This window comes from Melanotaenia boesemani, chromosome 17 (assembly GCF_017639745.1).
Source record: "Melanotaenia boesemani isolate fMelBoe1 chromosome 17, fMelBoe1.pri, whole genome shotgun sequence".
Lineage (NCBI taxonomy): Eukaryota > Metazoa > Chordata > Actinopteri > Atheriniformes > Melanotaeniidae > Melanotaenia > Melanotaenia boesemani.
This window is the reverse complement of record NC_055698.1, coordinates 22299225-22311840: the sequence shown is the minus strand read 5'-3', so window position 1 is coordinate 22311840 and position 12616 is coordinate 22299225. Positions and strand designations below refer to the sequence as shown.

The 12616-nt window shown below is 39.3% G+C and overlaps 1 protein-coding gene across 1 annotated transcript in view; it reads left to right on the top strand.

The window, feature by feature from the left end:
• The window catches only part of ext1b (exostosin glycosyltransferase 1b), a 126771-nt gene extending 115556 nt beyond the window's left edge, over positions 1-11215 (top strand). Inside the window, exons 8-11 of the mRNA XM_042011281.1 lie at positions 2121-2210; positions 4760-4920; positions 5789-5960; positions 7348-11215. Coding sequence (XP_041867215.1) covers positions 2121-2210; positions 4760-4920; positions 5789-5960; positions 7348-7533 — 609 coding nt within the window. The 3' untranslated portion in view covers positions 7534-11215. The remainder of the gene's footprint in view (positions 1-2120; positions 2211-4759; positions 4921-5788; positions 5961-7347) is intronic.
• Positions 11216-12616: the final 1401 nt, after the last annotated feature.

Below are 12616 nucleotides of genomic sequence, written 5' to 3'. Positions count from 1 at the left end.
GGTTCTTCTGAGTCTTCAAAGCACACCTGGTGTGATTTGTCAGACTCCACCATGCCTAGATGAAAACAACCAGTCAGAGCCAGAAAAGTCTTAGCGATGTTAATCTCTGCCCTTTGTACAGTTGCCGTGGTTACTTGTCAGTACTAATGTGACAGTTGAAACTATTAGGAAGGGCTCTGGAGGATGAGCTGAAGCAAAGCGGAGAGGGATTCAAGTCCATCTTCTTATCGAGCTTCATAAATTATGATTTAAAGCAACTTTAATCTATATTTTAAATCAACAAATTATATCTGCAAAAAGGATGCTTTGAGTTTTCACCCAGCTTTGCATTTCTTCCTGAGTTTTGTTGCGTATTTCTGCTTAGTATTAAGTGTTCTGATTTGATCTCACTTCTCCAACAGGATCATTTTGCCCATTTCAGTTAGAAAAGAAGGAAAAATAAAACCTCAAACACCAATCTTGTGCTATCCACGTATCTTCAAACAACAATGTTAGCGGGTAGATGCGGCGTAAGCAGAGTGTTAGCAGCTCAGAAGATTGCTGTCAGTCATGCAACAGACGTCTGCTGACTTAAGCTCGGTTTATGATGCCCCATCACACTGAAGCAGACCCCACAGCTAAGTCTACATGAGTGAGCTAAGCCATTGTAGCTAATGTACCTGTTTGTGTGACTGCATCAGTCTGCAGTTTTTCTGCAAAGTTTTTGTGCTGCTGCTTCTAACGATTTAAAACAAACATTATTTGTTCTAGGAGGACATCAGGAACTGATAAATGTTGAAAGCAGTCACCTTTTAAGAAATTCCCCCAACACAGCAGATATTAAAAGGTGATGTGTACGACACTAAAGCTGATTGAGGCTAGCAGAACACTGGTTATTGCACTGGCATTATGAAGAAACATGACTCAATTATAGTCTGTTATATTTTACATTTTTGCTCCATGGGGGTGTTATATTTGAGCAAAGCTGTATGTGTCTAACATATGGCACTCCAAGTACTCCAATTATAGATAATGCAGTCTGCATCTTTGTGGTGTGTAGTTGCATTACTGTGAAGGTGCACATGTTGTTGCATGGAAGCTACAGCTTACGCTACAATGTGGAGTACACAGCTCTGCAGAGTTCTGTTTCTGGATTCCTGATCCAACCAGACAACTGGACCAAGACTTCCTGTTCTATGCGCCTGTCATTGTGTGAATGCATTTAAAAAGAAAATAAAATAAAAAATCATAATCAGAGAATTACTAACAATTTCAAAATTAGATTCCAGCCAGAGCAATCAGCCGTTTTTGTTCCTTTTATGTGTTTTACTTTACATGCAGCCAAAACTTGCTTAAACATGATTGGTTGATGCGATTTTGAGCCCAACCTGCCAACAGACTCATGTGGAAGGATGTTTATTTTGATTACTGTTTGCTATACATTGACGTCACATTAACAGAAAGTTGATGTCAGTGTTTATAGTTTACGTTTGCGTCCCAAATGGCCAAAGATATTTTTTTAAAACTCGAACTCAGATCCTGATATATGTTAGCTTGGGTGTTTTATTTGAGAATTATTCTGGAGGGGGTTTTTTTCCACCTGGGAGGAGACCCTGAGGGGAACATGCCTGCTTTTCCTCACAAAGTACCAATATCTCCCAGTAGGAACTAACTAAACTGACCCTCTTGTTTTGTCTGTGACTCCTACTTGACCCAAATAAGTGGCACAAAATTAGTGGAAAATTTGCCAGCTTGGTCAACACGAGTGAAAAAATCACTTCATAGTTTAAATAAAATGCTCTATTTTGAGCGCAGTAGCACATAATTGGAAAAAGATTGTCATTAAATGTTTCCATGGAAACATTATTCAAAATGGAAGTTCAATGGAAAATGTCATCTGTCTGAATCAACACATCCACACTGTTACTTTGCAAAAGAAAAAAAGAAGAAAAAGATGTTTGATAATAAAAGAAGAATGTCTATATCAGATTTCAGTACTTGAGCATTTTTCAGATATTTCCCCTGACGTTCCGATCTGATTTCCTGAATCTGAAATGTCTGCCATCCAACCAAATAATCATTTATTTATGCTGCTTGAAGAATCCAATTGATGTGGTTTTAACTCTGTGGTTTCCCTGCAGGTCATGAGCAGCCGCTTCCTGCCCTACGAGACCATAGTGACCGATGCTGTCCTCAGCCTTGATGAAGACACAGTGTTGTCCACCACAGAGGTAATTTAAGTAGATGATAAACTTTTATCTGGCCCTCTTGAGATAAAAAAAAAAAAACAGTGGCAAACTCTCCTCTCATGCTCCGAATTCTGTTTTTTGTTTTTTTTATTACATTTTCTCTGAATTCTTTTAGGATTGAATCTTTGTTTTTGTCCCCTGAGTGTTTAAGTTATTGCCATGAAGCTGGACTAACGTTCATTTTCTCTTCCTATCTGCCTTTCTGCCTGTATTTCTTTCTCTTGGTTTCTTTTCTGTTGTCTATCTCATGTTGGCTCTTGTTGTGTCTGAGTGCCGTACTCTTATGGGGGCGTATTTGTTCCACATGCTGTCGGGACTATTCCTGCTTTTCCCACGGACATGTTCTGGTGCAGCACCATAGGAAGCCAGATGCTGCTTTGAACGGCATAGGATGAATCTGTGTGGTTCAAGATGGAAAGGCAGAAGGAGGGAATCCATCCCTGAAAACTAAATCCACTCCAAAAAAGCGAGTTGAGCACAAAGATAAATAGTGCAAGTTTGGAGGAAAATAAAAGCCTAAAGTTACAATAATTTCCACCAATATCTCTTTTTTGAGGGGGGTCCTTTTTTATTAATTTTATTTTACTTTTGTTTAATTTTACTTTGGAGATATTCATCCTTATAAGGGAATGATCTTTTCTCATTTTCATTACCAGCTGTTCCTTTAGGGGTCACCACAGTGAGGCATCTACCTTCATCCACCCCTATCCTCTACATCCTCCTTAAACCAACTAACTTCATGTCTTCTTTCACCACACCCACAAATCTCTTCATCTTCGTCTACACCTCTGACCCAGGAGTTCTAACCTCAGCATCCTTCTACCAACATTCACTATCCCTCCTCTGTACATACCCAAACCATCTTAGTCTGGCCTCTTTGACTTTTGTCTTCAAAACATCTAAACATGCTGTCCCTCTCATTCCTGATCCTATCCATCCTTTTCATGTCCAACGAGAACATTTTAATCTCTGCCGTCTCCCGTTTTGCTTCCTGTCTTTTCCTCCAAGATACCATCTCCAAACCACATAATATTGCTGGTCTTACCACCGTCTGGTACACCTTTCCTTTCACTGTTGTTGAAACTTTTTTAATCACACCACACATCACACTTTTCTCCACCCATTCCAATCTGCTTGTACACATCCATCCAACTCTTCTCCACTCTGGACTGTGAACCATAACTACTTAAAATCCTCCACCTTCTTTATCACTACTCCCTGTAAACTCACTCTTCCACTAGTCTGTTTTGCCACATATGATATTCTTCCCTCTCTTTTCCAGGACATACCTCCACATCTTCAGATTTTTTCTCCATCTGTTTCCTGTTCTCACTACAGATCACAATGTCACTGAATAAATCAAAGTCCAATGAGATTCCTGTCTGACCTCATCTCTTAGTTTTAAAAGGGAATAGTGAGGAGAATTATCCCTAAACAATTATGCTCTCCTCAGTTATTCAATTGCTCCACAAACTTCTTAAATTTTGACTTGCGCTGTCTTTGCCCAATTGAAAACTAGATAGTTGTATTAAGGTCTTCCCTACTGTCAATAACAGATATTTCCTTTTTCTATTTTGTGGACTGTTTGTACCAATTTACTCAGAAATAGCTGATACACATCCATGATACATGTCCAGTGCTGCAGAGTGGATTTTTTAAAAAGCATTCTCTGAATACAGCACAGTGTGTTTATGTGTTGTAAAGCAAAGGGAGCAGTCTGAGGAGCCGTCGAGGCCTTTTTTGATGTTTTTGTTTAATTATTTGATTAAGCGCTTTGATCGTCGCCTCAGAAGTCGACTGTTTGGACGGACCGCCTCATGTTTGAGGTTCTACCTCTGTTGCATTTTCACTAAAGTGTATTTAAGTGTGCACTTTATATCTTTGTGTTCCTTGTAGTCTCTTTTTATCCACCCCTCCCCTGTGTTTTTTCACACATAGTATACACTACACTGCACACATATATCTAATAGTTTTTCAGCTTTGGTTACACACACAGAAAAGTGCAATTCAATTTCTCAGCACTGTTTCTGAGGGTTTATAATCTGTTAGTAAAAACATTGGCTTTCATTGTAATAATTATTTACTTCTCAGTTGTACAACATTAAAAGGAGCAACTTAGTTTAGAAAGCAGCTCTTGTTTAGCTTGACCTTTATGAGAGACACAGAAAAGCATAAACAACCATTTTAGACTCTTAATGAATAAATACCCTCTTATAAATATTGTGAAGTTGTGTCTGTTTAGATGCCATTGCAAACCTGGATTGTACCCTTACACTGTAGGATTAACTTATAATATCATATTTAGGTCCACTTGTAATCCTTATAAAATCAAAAAAATAAATAATCTGTCCACTGCATGTTAAAAAAAAAACACACACACAACATTGACATGTGTTTTAACTCATGAAATCCACATATGTTGATAGTTGCTTCACATTCTTTATTATAGGCATAGTATGTGGAAGATGTAAAGCTACTAAGCTATCCATGTAACTGATCTGTGTGTATAACCTGTGTTTGTGTTCATCCAGGTGGACTTTGCATTCACCGTATGGCAGAGTTTTCCTGAGCGAATTGTGGGTTACCCAGCCCGAAGCCACTTCTGGGACAGCAACAAGGAGCGCTGGGGTTACACATCCAAATGGACCAATGATTACTCGATGGTCCTCACCGGTGCTGCCATCTTCCACAGGTAGACCTTCATACCCACACCTTATGCAGCCTTCCTCCCCCTCTGGTCCCCAAAACTCATAAACCCCATGTGGGGCAGCTCTGCTCAGTGGTTTGCTTTCACGCTCCTTACCTCTGCTCTGCTGTTCTACAGGGATCACAGTTTTTGCCCCGCTCTACTCTCCAGTGTTCACTTGTCTTCCTTTTGATAGAGCACTTTGATGCAGTGATCTGTAGATCATAAAGTAGATGTGATGTTCACTGAAGCACAGCCTCAGGAAACCAGTGTTTTGACACAGAGTACGTTTTATCAAAAAAATGTCAATTTGTCTGCTACACAGCCGTCTGTAGTTCCTACATTAAGTTAAACTAAAGCCCCGTCAGCTTTAATATGGCTTCACTCTGCTGTGATGAGAGCAGTCCATTAAACAGAAGTCAGCCAATCATCACAGCCCAACGCTTAATCACTTTCACTAAGCTATTCAATCCATTCAAGAACTTGAAGTCATCAGCAGGGATACCTGGAATTTAACTCTTTCTGGAATAAGTGATATGTTTAAATAAGTTGTACACTCAGTTTAGGTGTAATGTTAATATAAAAAGCCGGGATGTATGGATGTTAATATGTTTCTATACAAAGCTCACCTGCAAATCCTTTCCAAGTCTGCTCAGTTCAGCTTTTTATGTCTTTGGATGATTTAAATGTACATATCTTAGTAGTTACATACCCCTCTGCTGTCGGTACAAATGTTTGTGTGTACATATATTAACTGAGGTGCAGTTAAAGTATCTTAAAGTCTGACAGTGAGCTGGGGTGACAAAGCTAAACATTAGACTGCTGTCACATAAAACAGACAGCTCTTTAAGACCTTTTTCTCCTGACTTTCTAGGTACTATCACTACCTGTACACCAACTACTTACCCACGAGCCTAAAGAACATGGTGGACCAGCTGGCCAACTGTGAGGACATCCTGATGAACTTCCTGGTCTCTGCTGTCACCAAGCTGCCACCCATTAAGGTCACACAGAAGAAACAGTACAAAGAAACCATGATGGGGCAGGTAAGAGGGCTGGTGCATTCACCACATCCGGATGTAATTAAACCTTTCTAACATTTTTTATTTCGATGACTTGGTAGATTAACTGTTCTTTCAATAAGTGCAACAGTCAGTCCAGAAAACTGGTTTTCATCAAATAAAACCTCCTTATAGGAAATGGTGTTGAAATAGGAGGTTCATTATTATAATCTTTGGGCTTATCCTCCCTTTCATGAACTCTGACTCACTTGTGAGTGTTTTCTTCCCATCATGTGAATGCTACGGCTTTACAGTCGGAACAAATTCTGCTTTCTAACTTTGCTTGGGCCTGTTTGTAAACAGGACAAGTCACAAACAGCACAGAGACAAAAGCTCACAAAGGTCATGTTAGTTCTGGAACCGTCCAACCTCACAAATATAGAATATGATGCAGCTGATTTATTGAGAAACATTAACATCAGCTGTCGCTGTAGGGATGTTTTTCTCTGGTCACTGTGGCACAAATTGAGGACGATTGAATCAAAGGATGCAGAAAGATGGATTTTAACTTTCTCTAATTTGGCTTTCTCAATAATATAAAGCAGTGGTACCCCATCGTTTATGATAATGTTACTGATTATTCTAGCTCATTTGAAAGAGGGTCTAAGTAATTCATCTTTGTTTGTACCTGTTTATTCATTATTTTTGGATAATTTATACATGAGTTCATTACTTTAAACCATAAGAGCCTGACATATTTGTTACATACAGTTTCTGAGACATTTTGTTTCAATTTATGGTATAAACTTTGCTCAAAATCCTGTTGAAAACAATCTGATACTTGTCTTCTGCCCCCTAATAGACACCCAGAAGCAGAAAACCGCATTATAATATTTTTATCACATGGTAATAAATGGTAGATATGTGTGAAGTGAAAACCTTCTGAGCTTTAAAACTAACAGTATCGTCTTTGTTTTAATGGTGCTAGCTAGTACTAGCACACCATTTGGAACTCATATGTTTTCCAAGTCTATATTTCTGATAAGCTCATCCCTATCAGTTTGCCCACAATAACAGAGTAAAAACAACCATTTCTGCAAGTGTGTGATCCTCCTAAAAGGTGAAGACACATTAAACCTGCATTCTTTTTCTAAATGATGCATGTTCTTTCTAGTTCCTCCAGTAAATCTACCTTCTGTTTTGTGCAGGTAAGGTGCTCTTTTTCTTTTAGGGATTCAGGAGTTGTGACCACCTGGCCATTAAAGTGACCCAAAGCATCTCAGCTGAAGCTAGAAAGCCACTAATCCTTGATCCCTAAAAGAAAATGGGTCATCTTACCTTTTGCACAAATGAATGCAAGGCTATTGGCAGGTGTTGGAATTGGGCTTTGATCTGTTCTTTGGTCTTAATTTTTTTTTTTTTTTTTTATTAGTCTTCTAGAGCTTCTCGCTGGGCCGACCCGGACCACTTCGCCCAGCGGCAGACCTGCATGAATAAGTTTGCCAGCTGGTTTGGCACCATGCCGCTCGTCCATTCCCAGATGAGACTGGACCCCGTCCTCTTCAAGGACCAGGTCTCCATCCTCCGGAAGAAATACAGGGACATCGAGAGGCTCTGACAGGACCGCCGCCCCCTTGGGGTTGACCCCACGCAGGGGGAGGCACGCGAGAGAGACTCTGTGGAGAGCAGGAGGAGTAGTCGGACTACAGCAGGATTGACAGGGAGAGACGCTGCTCTGTCTTCCACTCAGCACATTGCCAATGACCACAGCGCCGCTGCTGCCAGGACTTGATGCAGGAGGGGATGATAAGAAAACCAGCAGATGGCATATGAATATGAAAGAAAAGAAAAAAAAAACAATGCAAACACGGACAAACTGATGGACAGGCCAAACAGTACTGTATGTTTCACAAATGTGCAAACACACAGCACACACTACTGACAACAACAACTATTGGATAGAATATTTTTTGTACACCATTAACAAGGATGACTTAAACTCTCTGGCTCTTTCTGCATATGTGCAGCATGGTAGAAGAGGGAAGGTGTTTGTGATCGCAGAGTCGCAACCCAACCTACCACAAATCCTACTGGTCGTCCCTAGCAACCCCCCCCTCGTCTGCATCAGGACATAATACTGGACTCACTACAAAACTCCTGCTTTATAGCTTGAGATTATTTTTGTTTTCAGAGTTCAAAAAGGTAAACAGCAGTGTCCAAAGCTGTTACTACAGTTCTCTTTTCCTTTCTTTTTTAGATTAAAGCGGCTATTATTTCCTGATGGTTTCAGCTATTGACACACATTCTTAAGCCTGAAGTCTACAAACATCCAGCCTGCCCCATCCTTGGCTCATTCCATTTTGTTGATATGGCTTTTCTAACAATCTGCTTCCCTGTTATCACTGAAATAAGTTAGAAAAACATCTCATGTCCCATTTTCCTCTCACCCTCGCCACAGCGGTTGTACTTTTCTCATCTTTTTCCCCCACTTACTTTCATCATCTTTTATTTTCCCCTTTAAGCTTGCTGTACTTTCGCTAGGCTGTGTTTGTGTGTGTGCATGCACGCGTTTGTGTGTACAGAGCCTTGAAAAGTTGGCTCATCCAACCATAAGCTTGAGCGAAGTACATTTTCCCTCCGTTGGAATGAGTGAAATGAACATTTCTGGGTGAAATGGAGCATAACGTTGCATTCTAACCCAAACCCTTTTTCTCGCTCCCCCCCTTTCTGTACAGCCTCAGAGCGCTGTCCTTGCAGGGAGAAATGGATTCAAATTTCAGACCATCACTGGTCTTTAGTGACCAGCATCATTTTAGAAGAGTGTTTATAGCGAGATTTTTAACGCTGAGCGCGTCAGTGCCATTCTGACAACAGGGGCTGCCTTTAAAATCGTTTCTTGCACGTCACGTTGCCGACATCAGTTTGAGATGCCTAGATGCTTGTTGTGTTGAAATATTCTCATTAGTCCATTGTGCTCTTGTGCTGTTTTTTCTTCTTTTCTTCCCATTTCCCTTGACATATCAGAGGTCCTCAGAGCCATTAAACTGACAAAAGGTTTTCTCCTCCATTTGTCAGACAGAGACGCGTTCAGGCCTCAATTAAGTAAACCTATTTCATTTAGAGAGCAGTTTTATTCCCAGGAGACAAGCTGTTGATGAAACGCTGCACATTATGGGCCACTGTGTTGTGAAAACAGTGACCCAGAAACATGACCTGCTGGTTAATGCTAGCCTCGGGAGGATAGATTTGCCCCATCCTTGACCACACCCTGCCCTTCCTTGCTGTTACAACATCCGCTCACATCTCTGTTGCATCTATGACTGATAGACAGCTTTCACTTTAAATAATCTTAATGGTTTTAGACAAGCAGATCAAAATATACTTAGATGCTGTCTCCATTTTTTATTGGTAGAATCAAATAGATCAGAAATCACATTTAGTCTGCAGACACTTGAATAAAAGCAAAATGCTTTTAGTGGCCTTTCTATCAGGCAGGCATTCAGCATAATGTCTCAGCCATAACTGTTCACTGTCTTCATCATTTCGTCTATATCAATGTTGCACATTCATCTTTACGTTCAAGGTTTTTGTTGTTTTTCTTGAAATGATGTAAAATGTATCATAAAGCCTTCACTTAGTCAAGGTGGCAAGTAAAGCTTCTCTGTCTCAGCGTATCAAACCCAGCAGGACTAACATGTTTACTCGCCTCATTTCATTGTTTATTTTCATGTTTCTATGAAAGGTTGGAGTATGATTTGCTGGCCAGGAGAAATTTATCATCCGTTTGATGTGGAGTCGCATGAAAAAGCATTCGACCGTCATGAGAATGCCGATTCCGGGAACAACATATTCCTAATTTTGTCTGCATCTGGTCCTGATTTTAACTTCAAAAGGACCATATTGTTTGAATCCATATCAAGCCTTTTATGTCAGAATGTTTGAATTACTGTTGTTCATCATTATATGAAAAACCCTACCCCCCCACCACCACCCCTCCAGCTTTGCAGATAATTCGCACAAAATACACCAACAATTTAAAATCCCTGCACTGTACATAGATATTTATTTTCCATAAAAAAAAGGAAAAAAATGTACAATGTGAGATGACATGAGAATATTAAGACTGATCCTGCATCGCTGAGGGGAGTGTGTGGTATTTGTTCAGTTTATTTTCTACACGCTGTGCACATCAGTCCACGCAGATGCCAATATACCGCTCATATTATGTCTCACTCTGCATCGGTTTTCCCAGGAAAACATCCATCACGCTGCAGTACTTTTTTTTTTTCTTTCTAATAACTCCCAGAGAGCGATCTAACATTTTCAGCATCATCACAGTAGTTTTAACTTCTGAAAAGATTGAATACACCAGTGATCTGGAATTGGATTGGGCAACACCATCTTGGCTCTCCACAGGAGTCAAATTATAAAGTCCCAATAAAGACTACACCAACTGACACATGGAAAATAATAAGCAGCTGGGTCTCCTGTACCAGATGGAAACATTTCAGTTAGTGCTGCAACATCCTCCCCTCGTTCATTACAATAATGGGACCGAGGCTGTGACACAGTCGTGCTTAAATTGCCTCTTTCACAGCTTAGCAACAGAAAGAGTCCCATCTTTCAATCAGTGTGGTTATTTTAAGTAAAAATCTCAGCCTGAGTGCGATGCATGGAAGTCAGGCTCCTGGGAAAACCTCTGCATCTGGCGAAACGCCTTTATCATTTCATCAGGGGAACATTATGCAAGTCATTATGTTGAACTTCAATACAGTTGGAAGAAAGTTTACCCAAAATGTGCCAGGCAGTTGGTGTTTATAGTGGCAGCAGCATGTGCGCTGGAAACTAGTCTGTTCTTGATTTGTGCCTTTTAAAAACAAGTGAGTTCTTGACACCGAGTGCTGTCCATCATATACTGGTTTCCAGTAGACCAGAGGCAGCAGCACTTGGTACAAGGACCGAACATCCCTAACTTCATACACTGGATGAGTCACAGCTTCCATCCTGTTATGATGCCACATTTTCATGTTTGGACACTGTTGCTATAGCAACAACGCATGACCCACTTCCCATTTCTGATTATTTATCTGCAACCCGTTGTGTTGCACAGCCGGTCGGTGGTAATAACTGTTGATCTGTAAGGACTCGGTTAAGCCCAGCTGTCCTGATGCCTTCTCCTCCCTCCTACCTTGTAATTAGGAAAAGACTTTTATAGAGGCCACAAATGAAATAGATAAATGCCAATTTTGTAAGAATGATTTATAAAAAAAAAATTAAATAAAACTCATATTTGATTATAATTGTGTTTTTGTGCCTTTTTTTTCTTTTTAGCAGATTTGTTCTTCTGAAAGGGGTAATGGAAAAAAAAAAAAAACTAGTCATTAACAGCAACTCTATCTACCTTCATTATGGTATCAAACATAACTGTGTAGGGATGATGCATTGAATAAATTGATTCTTATACTTAAAAAGAAGAAAAAAGAGGCTGAAAAGCATTTCTTCTACTGTCCTTATGTCTATAGAGCACATGCATTAGTGTTTCTCTGGTCAAGCAACTGAAGTTAGATCTCTTTCACCTGTTTCTAAATAAATAAATGTTTTCTAAATATTACTAAAAACTGAAATGCACTCATCTTTATGCAATAATTATACTGATTGTTTAATCAAAAACTACAATCATAGTGTTACTAGTAAGAATGTTACTAGTAACTCATATTAATGAACTTTGGTTTGTGATGTTTTCTTTATCTTTCAAGGGTAAAGCGTAGATTAGAATCTATTTACTATGATGTTTGTGAGACTTGCATAGTGAGCATTAACCATTCACATCCGACAGAGACAATATCACTCCATCCTAAAAATATCAAAAGCTTCATTTGAGGCCTAGTTTATAAAGAAATTTCTTCATTCTATAGAGAGTAATTCTCATTTTCAAATAAAGCCAACATTATAAGGCATTCCTGCCAACCAATCTCCAAAAATACTGCACACCTACATAAACACAGAAATTTACTATGTAGACTTCTGAAACTTTGCGATATTGGAGGCACTTTATTATAAAGCAAAAATCCAGTGCAATATTATAACCAATGCCATCATTTACTTAAATGTTTACTGAATAGTGATATGCTTAAAGTAGAAGTTTAAGGTTCTCTTCAAAAATTTCTTATAGTATTACAAACAGCATGTCATTTTAACATAAAAAAAAATCACCAGCCTGCGATGACAGATTGTCTGCTCACAGCATCAAATATTCACTCACAAGAGTAGATTCTGTTTTTAACTTTTGTCTAAGATTTTAGTCTGCCAAGCAGAGCATGAGGAAAGAAAATTATGGCTTACATTCGGTTAACTAAAACAACCTAAACATTCATCAAAATCAAAGGGCAGATCTGCAAAACCACAGTAGACCGTTATACCTCCTTTAAAAATGTCCTGTCCAGTGGCATTAAAGTCTCATGAAGTAAAGCAGTCACAAGTATATTACAGCAACAGAGTCATAATAACTTTTTCAGAGGTCCGACCTGATAGTCATGTGATGAGGCCTATCTACAGAAATACCAAAAACAGATATGCATCTACTATAATCTCTCTACACAGCCGTAGCAGCCATAAAATAACCTGTGAAGAATGAAAAAAAACTTTAAAGGAACATAAAAAGGACATTAAAGTATTTTATAGTGTCTGATTATTTTTTTCTT